The sequence below is a fragment of the Hypomesus nipponensis genome, chromosome 2 (assembly GCF_054491055.1).
Source record: "Hypomesus nipponensis isolate SF chromosome 2, ASM5449105v1, whole genome shotgun sequence".
Lineage (NCBI taxonomy): Eukaryota > Metazoa > Chordata > Actinopteri > Osmeriformes > Osmeridae > Hypomesus > Hypomesus nipponensis.
In genome coordinates, this window is record NC_140362.1 from 20,920,433 (window position 1) to 20,942,500 (window position 22,068).

General features: G+C 48.7%; 2 protein-coding genes across 2 annotated transcripts in view; one reads left to right on the forward strand and one right to left on the reverse strand.

The window, feature by feature from the left end:
* Nucleotides 1-3,784: 3,784 nt before the first annotated feature.
* On the forward strand, nt 3,785-12,618 carry fam131bb (family with sequence similarity 131 member Bb). The gene is made up of 7 exons (XM_084668797.1): nt 3,785-3,826; nt 4,344-4,437; nt 6,273-6,494; nt 6,705-6,845; nt 8,358-8,653; nt 8,755-9,012; nt 9,244-12,618. Exons 2-7 carry the CDS (start codon nt 4,350-4,352, stop codon nt 9,463-9,465), a joined length of 1,227 nt encoding a protein of 408 aa, XP_084524923.1. The 5' UTR covers nt 3,785-3,826; nt 4,344-4,349; the 3' UTR covers nt 9,466-12,618.
* A 911-nt stretch (nt 12,619-13,529) lies between these two features.
* The window catches only part of clcn1b (chloride channel, voltage-sensitive 1b), an 18,662-nt gene continuing 10,123 nt past the window's right edge, over nt 13,530-22,068 (reverse strand). The window contains exons 7-23 of the mRNA XM_084668796.1: nt 21,467-21,545; nt 20,196-20,321; nt 19,806-19,890; nt 19,583-19,684; nt 18,444-18,528; nt 18,177-18,332; nt 17,974-18,043; nt 17,739-17,849; nt 17,338-17,551; nt 17,086-17,219; nt 16,814-16,989; nt 16,619-16,700; nt 16,445-16,530; nt 16,055-16,096; nt 15,820-15,924; nt 15,173-15,259; nt 13,530-14,679 (exon numbers count right to left, since the gene is read on the reverse strand). Of these exons, the coding sequence (XP_084524922.1) occupies nt 14,137-14,679; nt 15,173-15,259; nt 15,820-15,924; nt 16,055-16,096; nt 16,445-16,530; nt 16,619-16,700; nt 16,814-16,989; nt 17,086-17,219; nt 17,338-17,551; nt 17,739-17,849; nt 17,974-18,043; nt 18,177-18,332; nt 18,444-18,528; nt 19,583-19,684; nt 19,806-19,890; nt 20,196-20,321; nt 21,467-21,545 (2,283 nt within the window). The 3' untranslated portion in view covers nt 13,530-14,136. The remainder of the gene's footprint in view (nt 14,680-15,172; nt 15,260-15,819; nt 15,925-16,054; nt 16,097-16,444; nt 16,531-16,618; nt 16,701-16,813; nt 16,990-17,085; nt 17,220-17,337; nt 17,552-17,738; nt 17,850-17,973; nt 18,044-18,176; nt 18,333-18,443; nt 18,529-19,582; nt 19,685-19,805; nt 19,891-20,195; nt 20,322-21,466; nt 21,546-22,068) is intronic.

A 22,068-nucleotide genomic window follows, 5' to 3' on the forward strand; every position in this document is an offset into this window, starting at 1 on the left:
AGGGGTAGCTATGGTAATGCCAATGAGGTCATGTCTCCTAACCATTTATATCTTACCAAAAAAAATCGATTTGTACGTATATTATCCTTACTGTGGCGGCGTTGCCTCAGGACTTACTCAAAGACCGCCCACACGAAGCAGCACATATAGACTGTGAATAAAGGACGGGTTTGCTTTGACTGTGGTTGTGTACAGGCGAGGAATCCATAGTGTTGTGTCTGCAGCCTGGCTCCTCATAATGTGATTCACGAGGGGGCGGATGTGACGGTTTTGTTAATCTGATAATTGGCCAAAAGCATTTGAGGGTTGGGGGTAGGATGTGTGTTTGTGTGTGTGAGTTGGGGGGTAGGGTGTGTGTGCCTTCATATATTAATGTGTGATAGAACGTGTGTGTGTGTGTGAGTTGGGGGGTAGGGTGTGTGTGCCTTCATATATTAATGTGTGATAGAACGTGTGTGTGTGTGTTTGCCATACGTGCCCGTGTCTGTGTGCCTACAGATAGAAAATAAACCTGGACACATCCCAACACCCAGGCCTTCTGGAGGGAGGAAACCCATACGACATCATGGACTAATATATTTTTTTTACCTGTGTTGTGATAGATCAGATTAGAGAGGTCAGACCAACAGGACAAGTCGATCAGGTCATTTCAAAGTCGGACAGACTGTTAGGTCTGGTCTGGGAAACAAAGAATCAATTGAGAAAAAATAAATCCAATCCTTCCATCCAAGTTGATGCCCAATTCTAAACAGCATTCCACTGTTTATATTGGCAATGATGAGCGGCAATGGGACTGATTATGGTGAAAGTGAAAATGCGGGGGATTGGGATTGATTACTCTGGCCTGGCTGCGCCCTTGCCTCCCTGAGGGAGGGAATGAACAAGCCCAGTGATCTGATAGGGCTGGATTGGTAGACAGGAGGCATGTTGACAGTGGAACTCTGACACAGAGAGCAGCAGACACTTGAGTATCAGTGGGTCAGTGGGTCAAAACCAGAAGTAGATTTGGAGGAGAGCTGCTCTATGTGCCCACACTCCAGACTAACTGAAAGGTTTGATTCAACACCCCTGGGGTCAATACACACACACACACACACACGCACACACACACACACACACACACACACACACACATACACACACTGATCATACAGAAGTGATTCCCCTGAGAGACACACACACACACACACGTGCACACACATACACACACTGATCATACAGAAGTGATTCCCCTGAGAGACACACACACACACACACACACGTGCACACACATACACACACTGATCATACAGAAGTGATTCCCCTGAGAGACACACACACATACATACACACACACACACACATCATACAAGAGTGCTTCCCCCTGAGACACACACGGAGCAGAGACACACTGCTCGTGAGAGAGAGCGCCCAGAGACCATTGCTGTATTTAAACTCCATTACCACCACTGTCTCGTTAATTAAACCAGTGTTTTAATTAGGATTTGGACAGCCTGGAAGAGGGAAGGTATAATAATATTCATTAATCCAACAGTGAGATTATACTTCTGGTACCCTTCATCGCCAGTCACCCCTGACCACTGTATTGATTCCTCTTTATTCTAAACTCGTCAAGACTCCTACCTTGATTTAAATTGTTACCCAATTGGGGAAGTGTAGGATTACATTTACATTTATGCATTTAGCAGACGCTTTTATCCAAAGCGACTTCCAAAAGAGAGCTTAGCATAGGTCACTGATCATAACAACGAGATAGCCCCGGACATTGCGGGTAACCAAAACATGAAACATACTTTGTGAAAACGAAATAAGTCCCAAAGGGAAGAACCATGACATGTGTGTCTTGCGGTCATCATGGTTAGTGAGAAAAGTCTTTATTTTTTGAGTGTTAACCTTCTTTGTCTCTTTTCTCTCTCTCTCTGTTTTCACACCATTTCCCCCTTTTTGCCTCTCTTCTTGTCTATCCCTCTCGTCTTGTCTCTCCCTCTCGTCTTGTCTCTCCCTCTCTTTCCACAGCGGCAGATGGAGTGCCAGTACAGAAAGATGGGGAACAGGTAAGCTTGCCACTCATGACAATGGCTAACAGTGGCACTTCTCCACATGGCGCAGCTGTCCCATGACCCCAAATGGCTCCCAGCAGTGGATTGCGTAGTACAGCAATGGATCCAAGATGGCTACCGACACAAGTCCAGTTTAAGCCATCTCAAACTTAACGAGCCTGCTGCCACAGATACCACGGATGCCCACTGCTTCTGCTAGTAGCGTAGTCCTGCTAAAGCACACGCCAATGTTGGTCTAACTTCCGCCTCGCTCAAAATGGTGGGCGTAGCTGGAAGGACGACCAACGCGAAGGGCCGGCTTATTGCTGTTGCTATGACGGCCGCTGCTTGTTCTCTGACTGTCAGAGTCATGGCTCAGGGCTGGTTCACGGTAGAACAGTAGGAACATAACACCTCCTCCTCCTTTTCACACCTCAACCCTCTGTCATGCTCATACTCTCAGCTCCTCCCATCTTAGCGACCGTCGCAAAACTGATCCAAAGTGCTAACCAATTTTTCAGGAACAGGGAAGGTGCCCTAAGCCATAAATGTCTTCCTTTCCCTCCACCAAATATACTGTGGATCCATTATTTATGTCTGAGCCCCACTATGACTCTCCAAACCAAAGAGAAAAAATATCACAGCGTCAATATCAACGCTAGCTGGACTCAATACACAGACCAGTATTAAATAAAATAAAAACTTCTTCAGGGTCCACTGCTCCACCAGTCCAGGGTTAAAGCTCTCGTCCAATCCACAGAGAGGTTGGGAGGGAGGGGGATGGGGGGTGAGGAGAAGGAGAAGGAGGGAGGGAGCCAGAGAGAGGAGGGAGGGAGAGGGGAAGAGGATGAGAGGAAAGATGGACTGTCTTCCCACAGCCAGGGAGTTGTGGCGCCTGTATCACAGCACTGCGCTCCTGTGCTCCTCCTGCACCCCCCCCCCCCCAGCCCACCAGGGGTCTGCCCGTGACGTCCAGATGATAGATAGATTGAGGCAGGGTGACAGGAGCCACTGCTTATCTCCTCGGTCACCATCCCCTTCCTGTTAGCCTCAGCCTTGTGTTTGTCTGTAGCCAGAGATACCGTTACAACACAACACTGCTGCCTTTGCCCCCCTCTCACATACACACACAGACACACACACACTCCCACACGCACGCACACAGACACACCCGCAAAGGCGGGCATGGATGCACATGCACGAAGCGGCTTACAGAAACATAACAAATAAACACATGAGCACGCATGTAGCGCCCAGTCATACACACAGACACACAAGCCTGATGCACGGGCCTCCTCCAGCTTAGTCCCTTTTTTTTCTGTAGCAGATGTAACAAGAGCAAGAGAGAGAGAGAGAGAGAAAGGAGAGAGAGTCATTCATTCATAACATATACACTCTTATATACAGAACTGATCAACTATGAACTGATCCCCCTTTCAACCCCTCCCTTCTCTCTGTTGCTCCGGTCTTTGATTCCTTTTATTTTCTTCTTCTTCTTGGGAAACCACATATATATATATATATATATATATATTTGTCTCTCCTCTTTCTTCTTATTTCTCCTCCCTCCTTCATCTTCCAATTCTGCATGTCGGTTGTACAATCTCCCTCTGTCACAATCTCTCTCCTGCCTCGTTCGCCCTGTCTTCTTCCATTTCCCCCACGCACGTCAACCTCTCTCGTCCTCTCTCTCTCACTCTCTCCTGCTCCTTCTGTCCCCATCCCTCTCTCCTCCTATTTTTCTCCCTCAGCATGGACCTTCAGAATTTTCATGGGAAGGAATCAATGTAAGTGTTGTGATATCATTCCTTCATGTATCTTTCTTCCTTAATCTGTTTGTTTACCTTTGATTTGATTTACCTCACCTTTGATGTCGACTCAGTCCTTCCCTCGCCACCCATCCTAAACTGTTCTTTGAGTGTTTCCTTCAGTTAAGTGGTGGTGCACTAGGGAGCAGGGCTAACGGTTAATGAGCACTGTCGTCTCATTGAAAGCAGACCAAAACCTACACTTCCCATCAGGCAACTCAACGCTGCCAAGCAGGAAACTGATCTGAAAATGGATCCTTAGGAATTCTGGGAAATGTAGTCTTTTTGAGTCTCTTCTCTAATCCTGTCCTGACCTCCCTATCCTGTCAACCCCCCCCCCCCCCCCCCCAAAGTAAAAACCTTACACTAATCCAGTATCTATTATCACTTCTCCTTTCCATTCACACCTATAACATGTGTGTGTTCTGGCACCATCTCTTCCACCATCTCTATTGTCTTCTCTTCAACATCCTATCGCTATCCTCTCCTCCTCTAGCTGTCTATGGAAGACACCACGTCGATCCTGCCTCGACTGAAGAGGAACTCCAACGCCTACGGAATCGGCGCTCTTGCTAAGTCCTCTCTGACAGGTGTGTCAGGTGTGTGTTTGTCCTGTAACTGGTAAACCGACCCCATGTAGGCTCCCGTCTGCCAGGACGCTGGGGCTCACATGGCACCCCACTGGGTTCCCCTGTATCACTTCCTCCCCACATTTTGATACGATACGTCAATGGCTCCACATTGATGGAAAATCACAAAGACCCAGTGACGGAGCTGGAGGGAAAAAATAGCACATTGCATCATCATGTAGCTTGTTACTGTGACGAGAGGTGAGTGTTGAGTGAGAAGTTGAGTTTTTTCGTGGAGTGGTTTTGAAAGAGCAGAAGCTTTTTGTGTCTGGCATTCTTGTTGTTCTGTTCTCTCGTGTGTGTGTGTGTGTGTGTGTGTGTGTATTTATACCTGTGCAATTGGCAGTGTGTCAGTGGTTTCAACAAGTGAGTACTCAGTGTAGTGTTTGAGTCCAGCTGTCGTACAGTGCAGTGTATTTGAGTGATGTGCAAGGAAATATGTGGCGGTGCAGAATGTCACTCTGCAGAGGCAGTGTGCAGTGTAGTATAGATGCTTCCTCGAAATCCAATATTTAATGCATAAACCTCATTTCCATATGCTTCCGCATATTCAATACACTTCCAGAGCAGCATTGACTAGACAGGGATTTCTATATTAGAATCATCATCTTGGTCGCATTAAATATAGAGGGAATCTATTATGCGAGCATTAGATTGCCTCCTAAACATCCTGGTCAAGTCAGATTCCATCGTGTTTGAGTCAGCTGCATAGAAGCGACAGGAACTGCAGGGCTGTTCTGCTTACCCAGCCTAGCTTAGCAGAAGAGAGAAAGCCCTCCTCATGTCAACAAGCCAAGCTCTCATTACTCACAACCCATCGCCATCTCACCTCCATTAACCTCCTCGGTATCCCAGGGTGCACCTCTCAGAGTGTAGACCAACCCTCCACTTCACCATTATTATTATTTTTTGCATTATAAAAACAATCCACCCCCCCCCCCCCCCACTAAATGATTTAACCATCCATGCCATGTCCATCAGGGCCCTTGTTTAACAGCTCTCATTCAGGGGTCTTCCAAAATGGGGTCCAAGAACACACCGCTCCCAAGTCTTGGTGATGACATTGCGTTTTGGTCTACCCCCCCTCCTCTCCTCCTCCCTCTTCCTCACCATCTCCTCCTCCCTCTTCCTCACCATCTCCTCCTCCCTCTTCCTCACCATCTCCTCCTCCCTCTTCCTCACCATCTCCTCCTCCCTCTTCCTCACCATCTCCTCCTCCCTCTTCCTCACCATCTCCTCCTCCCTCTTCCTCACCATCTCCTCCCCCCTCTTCCTCACCATCTCCTCCTCCCTCTTCCTCACCATCTCCTCCCCCCTCTTCCTCACCATCTCCTCCCCCCTCTTCCTCACCATCTCCTCCTCCCTCTTCCTCACCATCTCCTCCCCCCTCTTCCTCACCATCTCCTCCCCCCTCTTCCTCACCATCTCCTCCCCCCTCTTCCTCACCATCTCCTCCCCCCTCTTCCTCACCATCTCCTCCTCCCTCTTCCTCACAATCTCTTCCCCCCTCTTCCTCACCATCTCCTCCTCCCTCTTCCTCACCATCTCCTCCCCCCTCTTCCTCACCATCTCCTCCTCCCTCTTCCTCACCATCTCCTCCTCCCTCTTCCTCACCATCTCCTCCTCCCTCTTCCTCACCATCTCCTCCCTCTTCCTGACCATCCCCTCCCCCGTCTTCCTCACCATCTCCTCCTCCCTCTTCCTCACCATCTCCTCCTCCCTCTTCCTCACCATCTCCTCCTCCCTCTTCCTCACCATCTCCTCCTCCTCCCTTCTCTGATCTATGCTCCGTCCAGTTTCCCGCTCCATGAAGGACAAGGTGACTAAGCCCACAGGGATGGCCCAGGGTCGGGTGGCGCACATGATAGAGTGGCAGAACTGGGGCATGCAGACGGTGGGCGCGGGAGGCGTGATGCAGCCCCGCATCTCCACCCAGGAGCGGGAGAACGAGAGGCGGTTGGAGAACGATGCCTACAGCGACCTCAGCGACGGAGAGAAGGAAGCACGTTTTGCTGCAGGTCGGCGCTCCTGAGTTGAGGGTTTATGACTAAACCTGGCAACCCTGAACCTGGCAACCTTCAGCAACACAGCCGAGTTCAGCTAATTAGCTGGGCGTATTGCCAACTAACTTGCATGGCCTCCAAGCTGATTGAGCAGAAATGGCAGCCAGCTGAACCTAGAGGTGACTTTGACCCTCACTGACTTGACCTCTAACCTCTGACCTTTAGGTATCCTGCAGCAGTTTGCGATCTCCCAGGCAACGCTCATGGCCTGGACCTCCATGGACGGGGAGAGCATGAGGTCGGGATCCAATCAGGGTAGTGTGGCACACCTCAGCGAGGTCAACCAGGAGAGCATCACCAGCCGAGGTAAGGGTTGATAGTTATGAACTGCATTAACGCCTGCAATCACTTTATAAACTGTGGCTTTTACTGTTTTGAAGTTTTAAAAAGTTACAGTAGCCAAATTGATCTTTTTTTTTCATGTTGGGGAAAACAACGCTAATGTGTAGGCCTATTGTGGATAATTATCTATATTAAGTAAGTAAGTAAAAAAAATTAATAAACTGCCATTAAAAACAATAAATGGGTGCATATCAAACCATCAACTTTGCATACAGGAGTAGGCTAAGCTTGGGAGCAGACGAAACTGAAGACTAGCCTATCTGCTATAGGACATGCGTCATTTTCTCCGTAACCAAGACATCTATTCCATCTCTTTCTCTCGCCAGCAGGGTTAACTCAATGTTCATTTCACATTCGCAAACACGGCCTGGGGGAACGCAAGACCAGGGATTTCATCAGTATAAATAGTACACTCGGTCATTATTATTCCACATCTCAATGTTATTAGTTTAAAACGCCTGTGTGTTCTTCCATCTTAGGCTATGCAATAACGCGTTCTGACAAAAGTCGGAAAAATCGGAACGCGCCTTTTGAATGCGTTTTTTGTAGTTATACGATAAGACTACACGTGAAGGATGCGTTAGAGAGTTTTAATTACAGTTTCATCCAGTAATGACACAAATAAGTTAAGAATCAGGCTGCAAAGGTTGTACTCAAGGGAGGTTAGCGGCTGAGAGTGTGCAGTGTATTTCTTGACAGCCTTTTTGGTCATTAAAGTGATGAACCGGCCATCCATAGTCTAGGAAACCTCGGCACTGCTACACAGTATCTGAACAGCACACCTTGAGGTCATTTTGTCAGAAAATATGTTCTTCATCCCACAACCAGTAAGATGTTTGTAAATTGGATTTACACAGCTCTCTCTTTTTGACTGTCCCTGTACACATACCTGCCAGGCCAGCAAGCGTACAACAACACAGAAACTGATATATGCTTCTATTAATTTGCAGCTAATGCACAAAAACAGCGGTTATACTTCAAAAGTTTCATATCTGGTCATCGATCAGGGGAGAATATTAGCCCCCTGTGTCTATGGAGATAAACCTCACAGTGGAAAATGAGATGGCAAAGCAAGTATGACTCAGCCATCAAATAAAGGAATATCAGGATGGTAGCTGTCTGAAGGATGTGTCTGTAGAGAAGCAGACAGGCCTCTGGGCATTGGGGACTAACACAGCTCTAATCCTGTGTTTTATCATATCTATGTTCTCTGTCTGGTTACAGTTTGAATTACGTTTTAATGCTCAGGGATAACGGGTTCTAGCAAGGGTTTGTTCCTGGGGAGAAGGTACCACCGTTCCTCATAGCCTGCAAAGTTTCACTCTTAATTTGCACATTCTTGTATTCCTGTAACTAAGAATCCTGTTTGGATCATTCCGAACTCTGCAGGACATTGAGGACGTTGAGGACATTGAGGACATTGAGGACATTGAGGACGTTATTTTCACACTTCTTCCTCTCTTTTGGTCTCCTCAGACCAGATACTCCACCACTCCACCACGGACGTGTGGCCGCACACCTACGTCTCCCAGGGCCTCTATTGCCTCTCCTCCTCCGACGCCTGGGAGCCAATCAGCAACGAGCCCTCCGGCGTGGCTTCTCCCGCCGCCGGCTCCTACGCCATGGCGGGCGGGGAGGGCTACGAGGCCAACACGGCCGCCCACTTCATGTCCCAGCAGCAGCAGCAGCACAGCCAGCTGCAGCAGCTGCAACAGCTGCAGCAAATCCAGCACTACCAGCAGCAACAGCTCCTGCAGTACCAGCAGCAACAGGTCAGATAAACGAGCGCTCTGGGAGAGGGGTCTGGGGGAAAGATGCTAGTGTGAGAGTTAGATATGGGTTCCCTGACGCCTGAATCCCTTTCTCCTTCCAGTCTCTGGAGCACAGGCTGCACAGTGCCAATCACTCCTTGCAAGCCACGCCCAACAGCACCATCCACAGTCTGGCCCCTCCCACTCATCCGCCGTTGGTGGACCTTTGGGGGGCGGGACAGATGGAGTCCTATCCGATAGAGGGAGGAGGGTTCATGGGCGTGTCTGCGGTGGTGGAGCCCGGCTTAGCGGTCCAGTCTACGGTGGAGATGGGGACCGAACACTCCCCTCTGCTGGAGCAACAGGAGGATGACATCAAGGTGAGGTCACGCGAAGGAACAGAGGTCATTTAAGATCATTCCGTTGCGGAGGTCATACATGACATCTATAGGTCAGGACATGAGGTTGACGCATTTCGTTTTGTTGAAAGCACATTTTTGTTCTTTTACGGTATATTTTTCATGATGCTCAGTTTTGTGGCAACGTTAAAATGTTGTGGGACTTTGTGAGCTCAAAGTGCCACCAGAGTTAGACCTTCCTGTCCTTCACAGGAAGAGGAAGTGACACTGTGCATGGAGCCGGAGTCCATGACGCTGACCCCGCCCACACGAGGAGACGATTCCCCCGCTACTGGAGGCAGTAGTCCAGGGCAACCGACAGTAGAGCCAATCACAGAATGGAAGACCTCTGATGTCACTTCCAGCATTGCTCAGACGTTAGAGGAGAAGAAAGAGGAGGAGGAGGGGTCAGCTGCTTCCATGACAACCAACTGAGGGAAGGCGGGGTTATGAGACTCTTGACAGACTGTCCCAGGAGTCAGGAGAGACTGAGCGTAATAATCAAATATTTATCAATTAATCTGTTCCTTTTCAGGTATCGAACACGTCATTTGTTTGGGTCAGGTAATGACCTCTTAACACTGCTGAGAGACAGTGGGGGACGAGGGAACGGACTCACACAAAGAACTGTTGGTGCGACAGAGAATATTGTTTTCTTTCGGAGCCTTACGTCCCCATGAGATGGAGTAGGGGATGAAGGGATGAAGGGATGAAGGGATGAAGGGAGGACTGAGCGACGCTCGCAGGGAAGAAAGGAGGTCTGAGGAGGTGAGGGAAGACAAGCACCAAATTACGATGCATTAGGGAGATGAAACGACATGGAAAACAACAAATAGGGGAAATAAACATGCATGCTTTTTCAAAGACAGATGTGACAATGTCGTCGTCTTACAATGATTATAAAAATCCATAGTAAAAACATTATAGTGATAACAATAATTTTTCTAATAAAGAAAAAAAAACAGGTCACAAAAATGTATGTATAAGTGTATGATAAATATATAGGAAGGAAAACATTTTTTTCTTTTTCAATTTTGTCTCTTGTCGGGGAGAGCTACTCTGTTTACAGTCAAGATTATACACATTCAGAATGACACAATCATATTTATATCCCCCCACCTTTAAGAACAGCAACATCCACCAAGTGTAGTTTAGTCTTGGTCCTTTGAAACTCTGTCACCACATACAGTCTGCCCAAACAAAGCAGATAGCCCGCCAGGGCCCCAGAAATCACTTAAAGTTACGCCTCAAATTTGATCATACTGTAACAGGCCAATTTAATCTCGATCTGGACCCTGCAATCCACATCAATTGTGTGAAATATCAGATCAATCCTCATAAAGTCTGCTGGGTGAACCCCCTGCTCTGTGACGCTTTGGCACCCAGACCCCCCAGGCAGGAAGCGGGCCCTAACCTCCCCCATTGACTGCACACAGAGCACTGCACAGATACGGATTGTACTGCGACACAGTCCGAGTCCTGCTCTGTCCTTCCGTGTGTATGTTTCCTCAGAGTGCTAGGGAGTAACTGTACTATGCATCACTGTATAGGCTTTGCACTGAACCATAGTACTGCAGTTGTAGCGGTTTAGACTGAGAGGGCCCTGTCTGCGTACATGGACAGAGTAGAGGAGACAGAGAGCTGTAGACCTGAATCTATTTGCACTGATGCAATCCAAGAGATCGGACGATGCCTTTGGACTGTGATGTTCAAACCCCTAGTTACTATCCAGAGAACGCTCCCTGCATCACCAAGCACCAAAACGGCACCACTGGAAAATGTGGACCCTCATCTCTTGTAACAAGCCCAGCATGTACTCAAGCCTGGAGGAAGAGTACATGATGGAACGTTCTAGAAGATCCGGACGAAGGCTCTGGTTCTGCGGATTCCGATTTTTGTTTGGGTGTCTGCTCATAGGGACAGTTTTGACGAGGCAAAGAATTCCTTCAAATGTCTAGAAGACAGCTGTATAAATTGGATGTGGATTAAAAAAAAGATAGATGTGCACACACACACACGCAATATATAAATTGCAACCTGTTGCATACAGACAGAACATTAGTCTCCAGAAGGATTCATGGCCACATTGCCACCTAGATGTCCTGTAAATAGTGAGTATGCGAACCTTTTCTCTTTCCTTCTCAATCCGCTGTCGGTTCTTTATTTTTCTACTCTTCACCATCCCACAATCTTTGGGGATCTCTCTTTTTCTCTCTTTAGCTCTCAAGTCCAACCTGTGTTTGAGTTATCATGACACATGGTGGAGAAGTAATAACGAACATGGGAATGTCAACATTGTAAATAGTGTGACCAGAGGCATGTATCGGAATGTTGGTGGAGGGTCAAAGGAACTCCTTGGATGCTCGTCCACCGTTCATGTCAATCAGGGATCAGAACCGAGTAGAACTAGATCTGAGTAGAACTAGAACTGGATCGATCAGTGTCTTCCTGCTCATCGTCATGACGATGAGGACGAGACCCATACGGGGTGGGATGGCTGAGTAAGCCAGGGTGTGTGTGTGTGTGTGTGTGTGAAAGAGAAAAAAATTTGTTAACAATGTAGTGTATTCTACCTGATATTGGAGGAACTGGACTGTCTGCATGAATCACAGAGGAACCGTACACAACACATACTGATCATGAGTATATTTCTGTTGTTGGAGAACTTCTCCTTCCACTTTGATGATTGTGTGACAAACTTTTATGATCAAAAAAAAAAAAAGTTTTATTGACTTGAATGAATTTATTTAGTGATTGATAATTTATGCAATGTTGGGACAATGTTTATTTTTCTACGGAATTGTTGAAACCCCCCCCCACTCCCGGTATAAATCAAGAATATGAGTCATTGGAGTGTAGGTGGAACAGCTTTGGTAAGACCGGCCCTTCAGACAGAGAAGCTGACTCTCACGTCAGTTACGCCTGGCTGCTTCCCACAACCACAGGATTTGGAGCTGGAGCACACAGCTGGAAGCCTTCACACAATGACACATATTCATTTATTTATTTAGGAATTATTTGGGAAGGAGGGGGGATACCATGACAGCTTGTACAAAGTTTATTATTTTAGGTAGGAATTAGCCTTTTGAGTGGAGGGCAGTATCGTTGTTTTGGTTTCTTGAACCGTTTGGTTCATGACACTATAGCGTGGTTTGTGTCATATTACAGTGAGCCTGCTTGAGTAGCCTTGTAGAATAGATTGCACTATAACAGGATGACATTTTCTAAGCAGGGGATTTATTTTAAAATAGTACCAACACAAAACCACCTAACGGTACTGCCCAAACAAAGGTTTTTAATGCTTTTTTTTGACGATTAAGAAAAAAATGAATGAAATAAACGAATAACAAGAAGCCAAATGTATTTTCCTCTGATGTTGTTAACCGACTGATTTTCAGTTGATTTCTTCTTTTGTATCATCCTACTGCCATTTTTCAGTTGCCTAAGCAACTTGTCTGCAGGCATGACACTGTATCTGCTTCCGGTCTTTTTGCCTTTCTTCCTCTCTTCCTCCTCGTTCTGTCTCTTTGTACCTGGTCTGTATATTTGTGTCTCTGTCTGTCTGTCTTTCTGTCTGTTGATATAGGCGCCTGCTCACGTTGGAAGAATCACTGCCGGTAAAAAAAAAAAAACTTTAAAACAAATCTTACACTTGACCAAAGGTGGATTTGAGGCAATCAGACATTTAGTATAAATGTTTGATAGTTTTGGAACTCCGTGGCACAAAACCTGAAGTAAATACACTTGTATACAGTTGAAAGGATTGAGTATGTTTTCATTTGAGATGTAACTGGTAAGCCCAGTGTGTACCACTCATAGCTATGCATGTACGTTGGAAGGTTGTTACAAGATGGTTCTTCCAAATGGTCTCCCTCCCTCCCTCCGGTGTGAACCTGTGTCTCTCTCTCCCTCCTTTTCACCCCTTTCCCCTCTCTTTCTCCTGCACGAACTAACCTCCACCACCCCTTCCTCTCTCTGTCTTTCTCCCTTCTTCTTTCCCCCCCTAAACAAAAGAACTGTGGAGAAAGCGCAAATAAACAAAAACAAATGAGAAATCCTGATGTGTTTGTGTGTACATCTTTGACAAATGAGAACAGTTGACATTTTCTGATGCTGTGGAGGTTAGCTGAGCTACCTTACCCAGCCTCCTCAACTCCTTCAAACCTTTAACCCCCTTTGCCCTTGCCACATCTGCCTGGATGACTGGGTGACTCTGCAGTTGCCGAACACTGGGCAGTCGTATTACCAAAAAACCACAACCATGTTTACCCACCCGAGAGTAGTCTGAAAGTTTCCAGGTCGTCTGGCACATGGGTGTTAGGAGAGCGTCTATGTCAGACAAACTCAGAGAGACTCACATGAGACTGTGACACTGAAACTCAATGTTGACCTTTGCTGTGGAAAGTTATTACCAGACTTGACTTTCACAAGACTTAATCTGCTACTGATACCTATTGTGATGCAATAGGTGGTAAAACTTCAAAGGAAAAGACAGTGGACAGATTGAAGTATTATATTTCCAAAAATTACCATTACAAGCATCGGCATGAATGAACATATCAGAGATGCAGTACAAACTGTACACTAAAATGTTTGTTTTTTTCCATTAGTAAACATTTGATTCGTGATCAAGAATCACTGTCTGTTGCATCTTGACTAACAATATAATTTCAGTATTCAACTCATTTCATTTTTGTCACATATTGTGCCATGGAGGTATGTGTCTCTGACAGTGACACAAACAGTGTACCTACACTACACGTTACAGTATATTAATCTGTGGTGGAACAGGGACATATATTCACTTTCAGAGGCACAGGTACAGAATGTGAGAAGAGGAGAAACATCTGTCAATGTCTGGAGTTTTAAAGACGCAATGAATACACCTGAGAAACTGAGAGAAGAAGATGAAAAAAAACATGGCCACCCGAAGAATAAAAAACAACTCCCAGGACAACAAGTCCCAGAAGCACCATTCGTCTGCAACGGCTCTTCCTGCATCCTGACAGCCGAGAGTCGGCGTAATCTCCAACAAACCCCACCCGAACCATTCCCAGCATGCACCTTGAAAAGAAGTCTGTCAAAGAGGAGAAAAACGGAATCCGCCTAAATGGGCTCGTCAGACTCCTCCTCGCTGTCCCGCTCCTCCTCTTTCTCCTCCTCTTTCTCCTCCTCTTTCTCCTCCTCTTTCTCCTCCTCTTTCTTCTCCTCTTTCTCCTCCTCTTTCTCCTCCTCTTTCTCCTCCTCCGGTACAGAATGGAGGGATGAGAGAGTGAAGACAGGGCTGGCAGGGCTGGCAGGGCTGGAGGTGGAGGTGGAGGGGGTAGAGGGGGAGAAGGTTTCCAGGGGCGGAGAGTCTAACCCAGGGCCGCCGCTCCGGAGGCTCCCCTGGGGCGAGGGACCACACTCCGTACTTCCACTGGAGGAGCATCCTTTCCTCCCCGGCTCCTCCTTGGTCTCCCTCCTCCCGCCCTCCTGGGCCTCCCTCCTGCTCCCCTCGCCCCACAGCTCCCTCTCCCGGGTGGGCGAGGAGGGGGTGGACGGCGGGGGCTGGTGCTTCTTTGCCTTCCTGCTGGCATCTCTGAAGCTGGCCAGCGGGGGGCGCAACCTCACCCCGCTGCGGGTTGAGCCCTCGATGGCCTTCTGCAGCTGGGAGGGAGACGGACACGGAAGGATGAGAGAAGATGGAGGGGAAGGAGGAGAGGAGGACAAAGATTGAACTAGTCAGAGGGTTCAGGAGCAGATCAACAAGTCTGCTCGGTTGTTGGTTGAGTGACGTGCTGAGAGGGATGGATGCTGATTAAGCACGCTGCAACGGCGTGAATCACAGCACGACTCGAGCATGACACAGAGGTTAGCGAAGCTAGCAAGGCCCACGTAACAAGTGTGAGCTCGCCAGGACTCTATGATGACTTGTTTCAGGAACAGACAGATGACACAGAGGAATGCTAACACATACGGACAGAGACAGAGACAGATAAAAAGAGACAGAGAGAGAGAGAGAGAGAGAGAGAGACAGAGAGAGAGACAGAGAGAGAGAGAGAGAGAGAGAGAAACAGAAAGAGAAAGAGAGAGAGAGAGAGAGAGAGAGAGAGACAGAGAGAGAGACAGAGAGAGAGAGAGAGAGAGAGAGTGACCTCACCTCATTCAATGCCACAACACCCACCAGTTTCCCAATGCTGGTTACATAGGCATTACTGAGACCAAGCAGGGAGAAGAGAGTGTGGGTCTGAGAGAGAGAGACACACAAAACCATTATCAACGATACTCATCAATTATTATGTTGTCAGTCAGCTGTTCAGACACCATCCACCATTTCTAGTTTCACTTCAGCCTGTACAAGCGGGCACAGCTGGTATCTTACGTATGGTTACTGGTGTTGCGTTGTGACAGCTGTTGTCATACAGTGGGCATGGTTACTGGTGTTGCATTGTGACAGCTGTTGTCATACAGTAGGCATGGTTACTGGTGTTGCGTTGTGAAAGCTGTTGTCATTTATTTTTGTACTTTGTATATGTTCAGTGTTTTGCACCTTCCTGCCACTGTAAATTCTGTGTTTGTATAACAGACATGGCGACTAAACCAAATTCTGATTCTGATACAGTAGGCATGGTTACAGGTGTTTGGGTGGTGGTGGTGTTGTCATACAGTAGGCATGGTTACAGGTGTTTGGGTGGTGGTGGTGTTGTCATACAGTAGGCATGGTTACAGGTGTTTGGGTGGTGGTGGTGTTGTCATACAGTAGGCATGGTTACAGGTGTTTGGTTGTCACGGGTGCGACTTTGACACCTTGTGTAAGGACGTTCTTTCCACCAGCTGAAAGGGGGAGGGATCTACACGGATCTGATCCACGTCGATTGGTTTGTCCAGCTCTGCTTCCTCCCAGACTTTGATCTGTGTTGGCCAATCACAGTGCAGATGTGGAGTGATTGACACCAAAATGTACAACATGCTTTCTACGGTTATCCACTGAAACATGTAAAGGCTGGCTTGTTATAAATACTCAGTCAATACGATATTTTACCTCCTCTTGGGACATGGCGTCATTAAGGGGAGGAGGAGACTCCTAGAGACGGAGGGGGAGGAGTGGGGGAGGAGTAGGAGAGAGAGAGAGAGAGCTGTCAGGTTTACAGATTTGTGTCAATCATCTGCCCCCTGGTGGTTCTAAGGCTCCATAACAGGATGAGAAATCACTTTCAAATCATCGAGATTTTGTGTATCGCATCATACACCGGATCAAAACACCAGTTATGTAAGTTCACGCACCTCTAGTGGACACAAAATGTAATCGCTCCTGTGGCTGATCTAAGATGAGTTTGCTGTTTCCCATCTCTATGGCTCAAACACTGAGTAGGGAAACCCTGATCACTGCTAATCATCTGGAGTTAAGAGTCAGCGATGACCAGGCTGGTACCTGAGTGTCTGTTTGGCCTGAGGAGGAAGAGGCGGAAGAGAAGAGTCGCTGGAAAGTTGTCCTCACAGACTGCAGCCTGCGCTTGTCTGAGTACAGGATGTGGAAAAAGCATTAGCAGGAAATGAAGGGCGGCGAAAAAGCTCTGGCTGAATCAGCTCTGAGAGGCCGTCCCACCTGGGGCAGCGTGATTGGTGGAGAGTTCCTGCGATCGGGGGGCTCTGAGGGGGCCGTTGCGTTCATCCTGGACTGGAGTGGTCTGGCAAAACAAAGAGAGACTTTAACTAGATTTAATTCGACTTTTATTAGATGTCGAAGATGACCAGATGTGCACAGGTGTGTCAGCCTGTCTCTGTTGAGTCCAGGACCCACCTTGTCTCCGCCCCGCTGGCCTCCCTCCTCGTCCACGAAGGTGAACGACTCCCAGCTGGCCTTGGTGCTCGGTGAGCCCTGGCCATGCTCAAAGACCCGCCTATCAGCCGATAGCCACCAATCACAGAGGGCTTGGAGCTCGGTCCTCTCGATGGAGCCCAATAGGATCATGGATTCTGAGAGAGAGAGAGGAAGGAAGGGGCGGGACTTTAGCGTGGAGCTTAAAAGCGAGGCGTAGGGGCGAGGCAGTACAGTCAGAGACTCAGTCTCACCCTGGGAGTCGACTAGCGGGATGGTCTTGAGGGAGGTGGAATCCAGCAAGTGGCTCAACTCCCTGTAGGTCGAATGAGAGGACAGGAACTTCACCTTCCGTACCATGATGTCCTCAACAAAGATGTTGTACTTGCTGGGGAAGGAGAGAGACGAATAAGAGACAAGCTGGTTAATGATGAGCGCAGAAACTGGAGTGGCTTGAGCCAAAATGGCGCGTTGCTCGGTTGGAGCCGTGATGGAGTCCACGGTACCTGATGTGTCCGAGGGCCAGCTCAGGCAAGTAAGGCAGCTTCTTGACCTGGATGATGGAGTCGTAGAGAGACGGCTGAAGGCCCTGGGCCACCATGTTGGCCAGGATCACCGCCACCATCATGGGCAGGATGTGGGAGATCTGGCCGGTGAGCTCGAAGCAGATGACCGCCGTCGACACCGTGTGGGTGACCGCCCCCGTCAGGGCTGCTGCCCCTGCGCCCGCAAAAAAGAACGTTCAAAATTTGCGACAACTTTATCGTCCAGAAGTTGGGCAGTTGGAACTCCTATCTTCGTCTTTCATATGATCTTTAAGAGCGGTTAACAGGCGTAGGAAGAAACAGGCCACATTATAATTTTGTGGACGTAAATATGATGATTGTACTACTGTTGTGAAGGTTACCTATGACGGCGTAGCCCCCAGGGAGAATGCGGTAGACTATCCCGTCAAAAAGGATCCCGTTTGGAAAGAGAGTAGCCATGATCTCGCCCACCAGACGTCCAAATGCTGCCCCTACAGGCGAGACAGGAACATTGGCGGAGAAGACTAAGATTAAGAAGAAACGGGCTTGGCGCCAGAGTGTAAAACTTAATATCCAGTCAGAGGTGCTGCCGCCCTGCCAACGCTGATGTCTTACCCAGTATGAACACGGGCATGAAGGCACCCGAGGGGATGGGCATCGTCGTGGAAACAGCAGACATCCAGAACTAAACCACAGACATTAGGAAGAAAGTAAAGTCGCTCGGCGTAACGGTCAGGGTCACGTTCATGATGTGAGAGACTCACCGATCTCACACCCAAAAAACAACCCTGATCTGAAAGGTCAGAGGGCAGACGTACCTTCATGATGAAGAAGAGGATGAGGATGACAAACACGCTGACTTGAGGGTGGAGCCACGCACTGGAGCGACCCAGACCAGGGGGGAGCGGGGCCTCCAAGATTTTGGTCCAGGTGAAATTATCAAAGAGCGAGTTTATACATTCCCTGGGCATGAGCTGAAGAAGAGAGAGAGAGAATGAGAGCGAGGATTCTCAAAGCGCCAAACGTGGCAATTGAGGCAGACTTCTTCTCATACGACAGAAGCTGAAGTCATAACCATCACTGACCTCTCCGGCCATGAACTGTCCGAACCCTGGAGGAAAAGTGATGGTGGCGATGATGAGTGTAACTGCGCCTGGGTAAATCAAACGGCTGGAACGACACACACACAAACACACACACACACACACACACACACACCAAACACACAAACACAGTTGGAAGAGCATTAACAGGAACACACACACAGCACGCTGTTACAAACCCACTTTGTAGCGACGTCACAAGTAATTGAGGCCAGTAATGGAGTCGAATGAGCTGGATTCTCATCCTGGTTCTGACTGCTAAGGTAGAACAATCAAAACAGACCACATGTCCAGCTCTCTCTCCCCTGATGCTGGAGAGGACTGTACCCTGACTGGTCCGGGGTTCAGATAAGTCACTGTCCCTATTGAAGGAAAGGCTGGCAGAAATGCTGTTAAGTGTTGGAGTGTGGAGTGTGTGTGTGTGGGGGGGGGATAGGGCAAGGTGTGTGTGTGTTGGAGGGTGTGTGTGTGTGGGGGGGATAGGGCAAGGTGTGTGTGTGTTGGAGGGTGTGTGTGTGTGGGGGGGATAGGGCAAGGTGTGTGTGTTTTGGAGTGTGGAGTGTGTGTGTGGGGGGGGGGGTTAGGGCAAGATGTGTGTGTGTTGGAGGGTGTGTATGTGTGGGGGGGATAGGGCAAGGTGTGTGTGTGTTGGAGGGTGGATTGTGTGTGTGTGTGTGTGGGGGGGATAGGGCAAGGTGTGTGTGTTTTGGAGGGTGGAGTGTGTGTGTGTGTGGGGGGGATAGGGCAAGGTGTGTGTGTGTTGGAGGGTGGAGTGTGTGTGTGTTTGTGTGTGGGGGGGGGGGGATAGGGCAAGGTGTGTGTGTGTTGGAGGGTGGATTGTGTGTGTGTGTGGGGGGGGGGGGATAGGGCAAGGTGTGTGTGTTTTGGAGGGTGGAGTGTGTGTGTGTGGGGGGGGGATAGGGCAAGGTGTGTGTGTTTTGGAGGGTGGAGTGTGTGTGTGTGTGTGTGGGGGGGGGGGGATAGGGCAAGGTGTGTGCGTGTTGGAGGGTGGATTGTGTGTGTGTGTGTGTGGGGGGGATAGGGCAAGGTGTGTGTGTTTTGGAGGGTGGAGTGTGTGTGTGGGGGGGGGGATAGGGCAAGGTGTGTGTGTGTTATCTCACTGCTTGGTTAGAAAGCGTGTGAGGGCGGTCTGTCGTCTCATGACCAGCACCACCTGGCGGTTCAGGTACACAAAGAACGCCCCCAGGAACCCACAGGAGATCCTGAAAGGAGAGAGAGGTTGAGAGAAAAGCACACACACACACACACACGTAAACACACACACACACGTAAATACACACATGTACACACACACATGTAAACACCAGAGTGCTGTTATCTCACCCAATAATTGCAAACGCGGGAAGCTCCTGCAAGTCAAAGGGGAAGTCCATTCGGAAGTTGGTTTTGAAGAGAGCTGTGATGGTGACTACAACATAAAGCACAACATACTGCAAAGTCAAAACAATGTTTTTATGTCAACCACATTCTATGAGACCACATTCCATGGCAGTATTTGATTGGACACACTGATTCATGAAAGCGGAATAGACACCTGCGTATCTGTGTGTGTGTGTGTGTGTGGTGTGTGTGGTGTGTGTATGTGTGTGTGTGTGTGTGTGTGTGGTGTGTGTGTGTGTGGTATGTGTGTGTGTGGTGTGTGTGTGTGGTGTGTGTGTGGTGTGTGTGTGTGTGTGTGTGTGTGGTGTGTGTAACCGGTCTCCCAAGCCTCACCAGCGTCAGTGTTCCACACAGAGAGCACCCTAAATATGAAGGCACTGAACGTGGCAGCAAAGTAGCCTCTCCAGTAATTCCTCACTGCAAAGTAGGTAGACGTGACCTCAATACTGAACAACACCCCTGTAGAGAGAGAGAGAGAGAGAGAGAGAGAGAGAGAGAGAGAGAGAGAGAGAGAGGGAAGGGGGACAGATAGGGGTAAAGGGAGAGGGGGTAGATAGAGTTAAAGGGAGAGAGAAAGGGGGAGATAGAGAGCGGTAAAGAGAGAGGGGGTAGAGAGAGGGTGGAGATAAATAGAGTTTAAAGGGGGAGAGAGTGGAGAATATAGAGAGAGGTAAAGGGAGAGAAAGAGGGGGGAGATAGAGAGAGAAGGAAACGTGAAAGATGGAGGGGGGCAGCAAAAGAAGGAGAGAACAAGAGAAAATGAGGGAGAGGAAGATGGAGCGGGGGAAATTTGAGTTAAGTAAGCAGAATGAGACCAGAGGCACTTCAATCTAGGGGTGTAATTATACACAACAGGAGAAGTACTCATTTAGTACACACACACCCTTACACACACACACACACACGCACACTCACACACACACAAACAACCCCCCACACAGAGAGATAATCAGTGTGCAAGTAAAATAAACAGAAGAGCTCGTCAGTGACATGACTCTGGGTAAGATGAAAGGAGAAGATAAAAAAACAATATTTAAGCACAAGAGAAAAGTCTTTCTTTCATGTCCCCAAACGGGTTTGTTTCTTGGTGCTCCTATGTTGGGCTGAGTTGGCAGAATCTTGTGGATTTAAAATTGAGAGTGTGTGTGTGTGTGTGTGTGGGGGGGTTGTGTGTGGGGGGGGTTGTGAGGTAAGAGGTGGACTGAAGGAACATGTAGCTAGTGGTCAGGTTGAAGTTAAAGGGTTTGGTTGTAGCTAAGTGAATGATCTGAGTGGGTTAGACGTGGGGCAGGTGTGGGGTAGATGTGGGGAAAATGTCGGGTGGGTGTAGGGTGGGTGTAGGATGGGTGTAGGGTGGGTGTAGGGTGTGTGTAGGGTGGGTGTAGGGTGGGTGTAGGGTGTGTGTAGGGTGGGTGTAGGGTGGGTGTAGGGTGGATGTAGGGTGGGTGTAGGGTGGGTGTAGGGTGGGTGTAGGGTGTGTGTAGGGTGGGTGTAGGGTGGGTGTAGGGTGTGTGTAGGGTGGGTGTAGGGTGGGTGTAGGGTGGGTGTAGGGTGGATGTAGGGTGGGTGTAGGGTGGGTGTGAGAGGGACGAGGGGAATAGTACCTCCTAGTGGTGTTCCAAAGCAGCAGCCCACCCCAACAGCACAGCCTACTGTCAGAATGTCTGTGTAACCATAGGGATTCTACTGACACAGACCAGAGAGACACAGAGACAGAGAAAGGGGCAGCAGGGAGGGGGGAGAGGGGGGGGGGATAAAGGACAGGCATGTGGAGAGAGTGAAAGGGGGAAAGGAAGGAAGGAGGCATGTGAAGGAAGAGAAGAGAAGGGTGTGGGGGGGAGGCAAGAGGGCAAGATAGAAGAGAATGAAAGATCAAGAGACGACAAACAGGAAGCGAGGGAGTGGAGGGAGAGGGAAAGAGAGAAGTGGGTGGGAGGCAGAGGGCCAAAAGGGGAAGCAGGAGGAGAGAGAGTGCAGAAGAGGAAGGAGAAAAAGGAATAAAGTGAATGAATAATGGTCACCGGAACAGCATCGGGAGGACGGGCGGCACAGAGGGCGAAAAACAAACAGAAGCTGAATCCAAACAAAGAAAAGCACAAGGCAGAGCCAGCCACAGACAGCTGCAGATCGGACAGATCAGAAACAGAGCAGAGCTGCCCTCACAAGGCAGGAAACACATAATCAGAGCTGCCCTCACAAGGCAGGA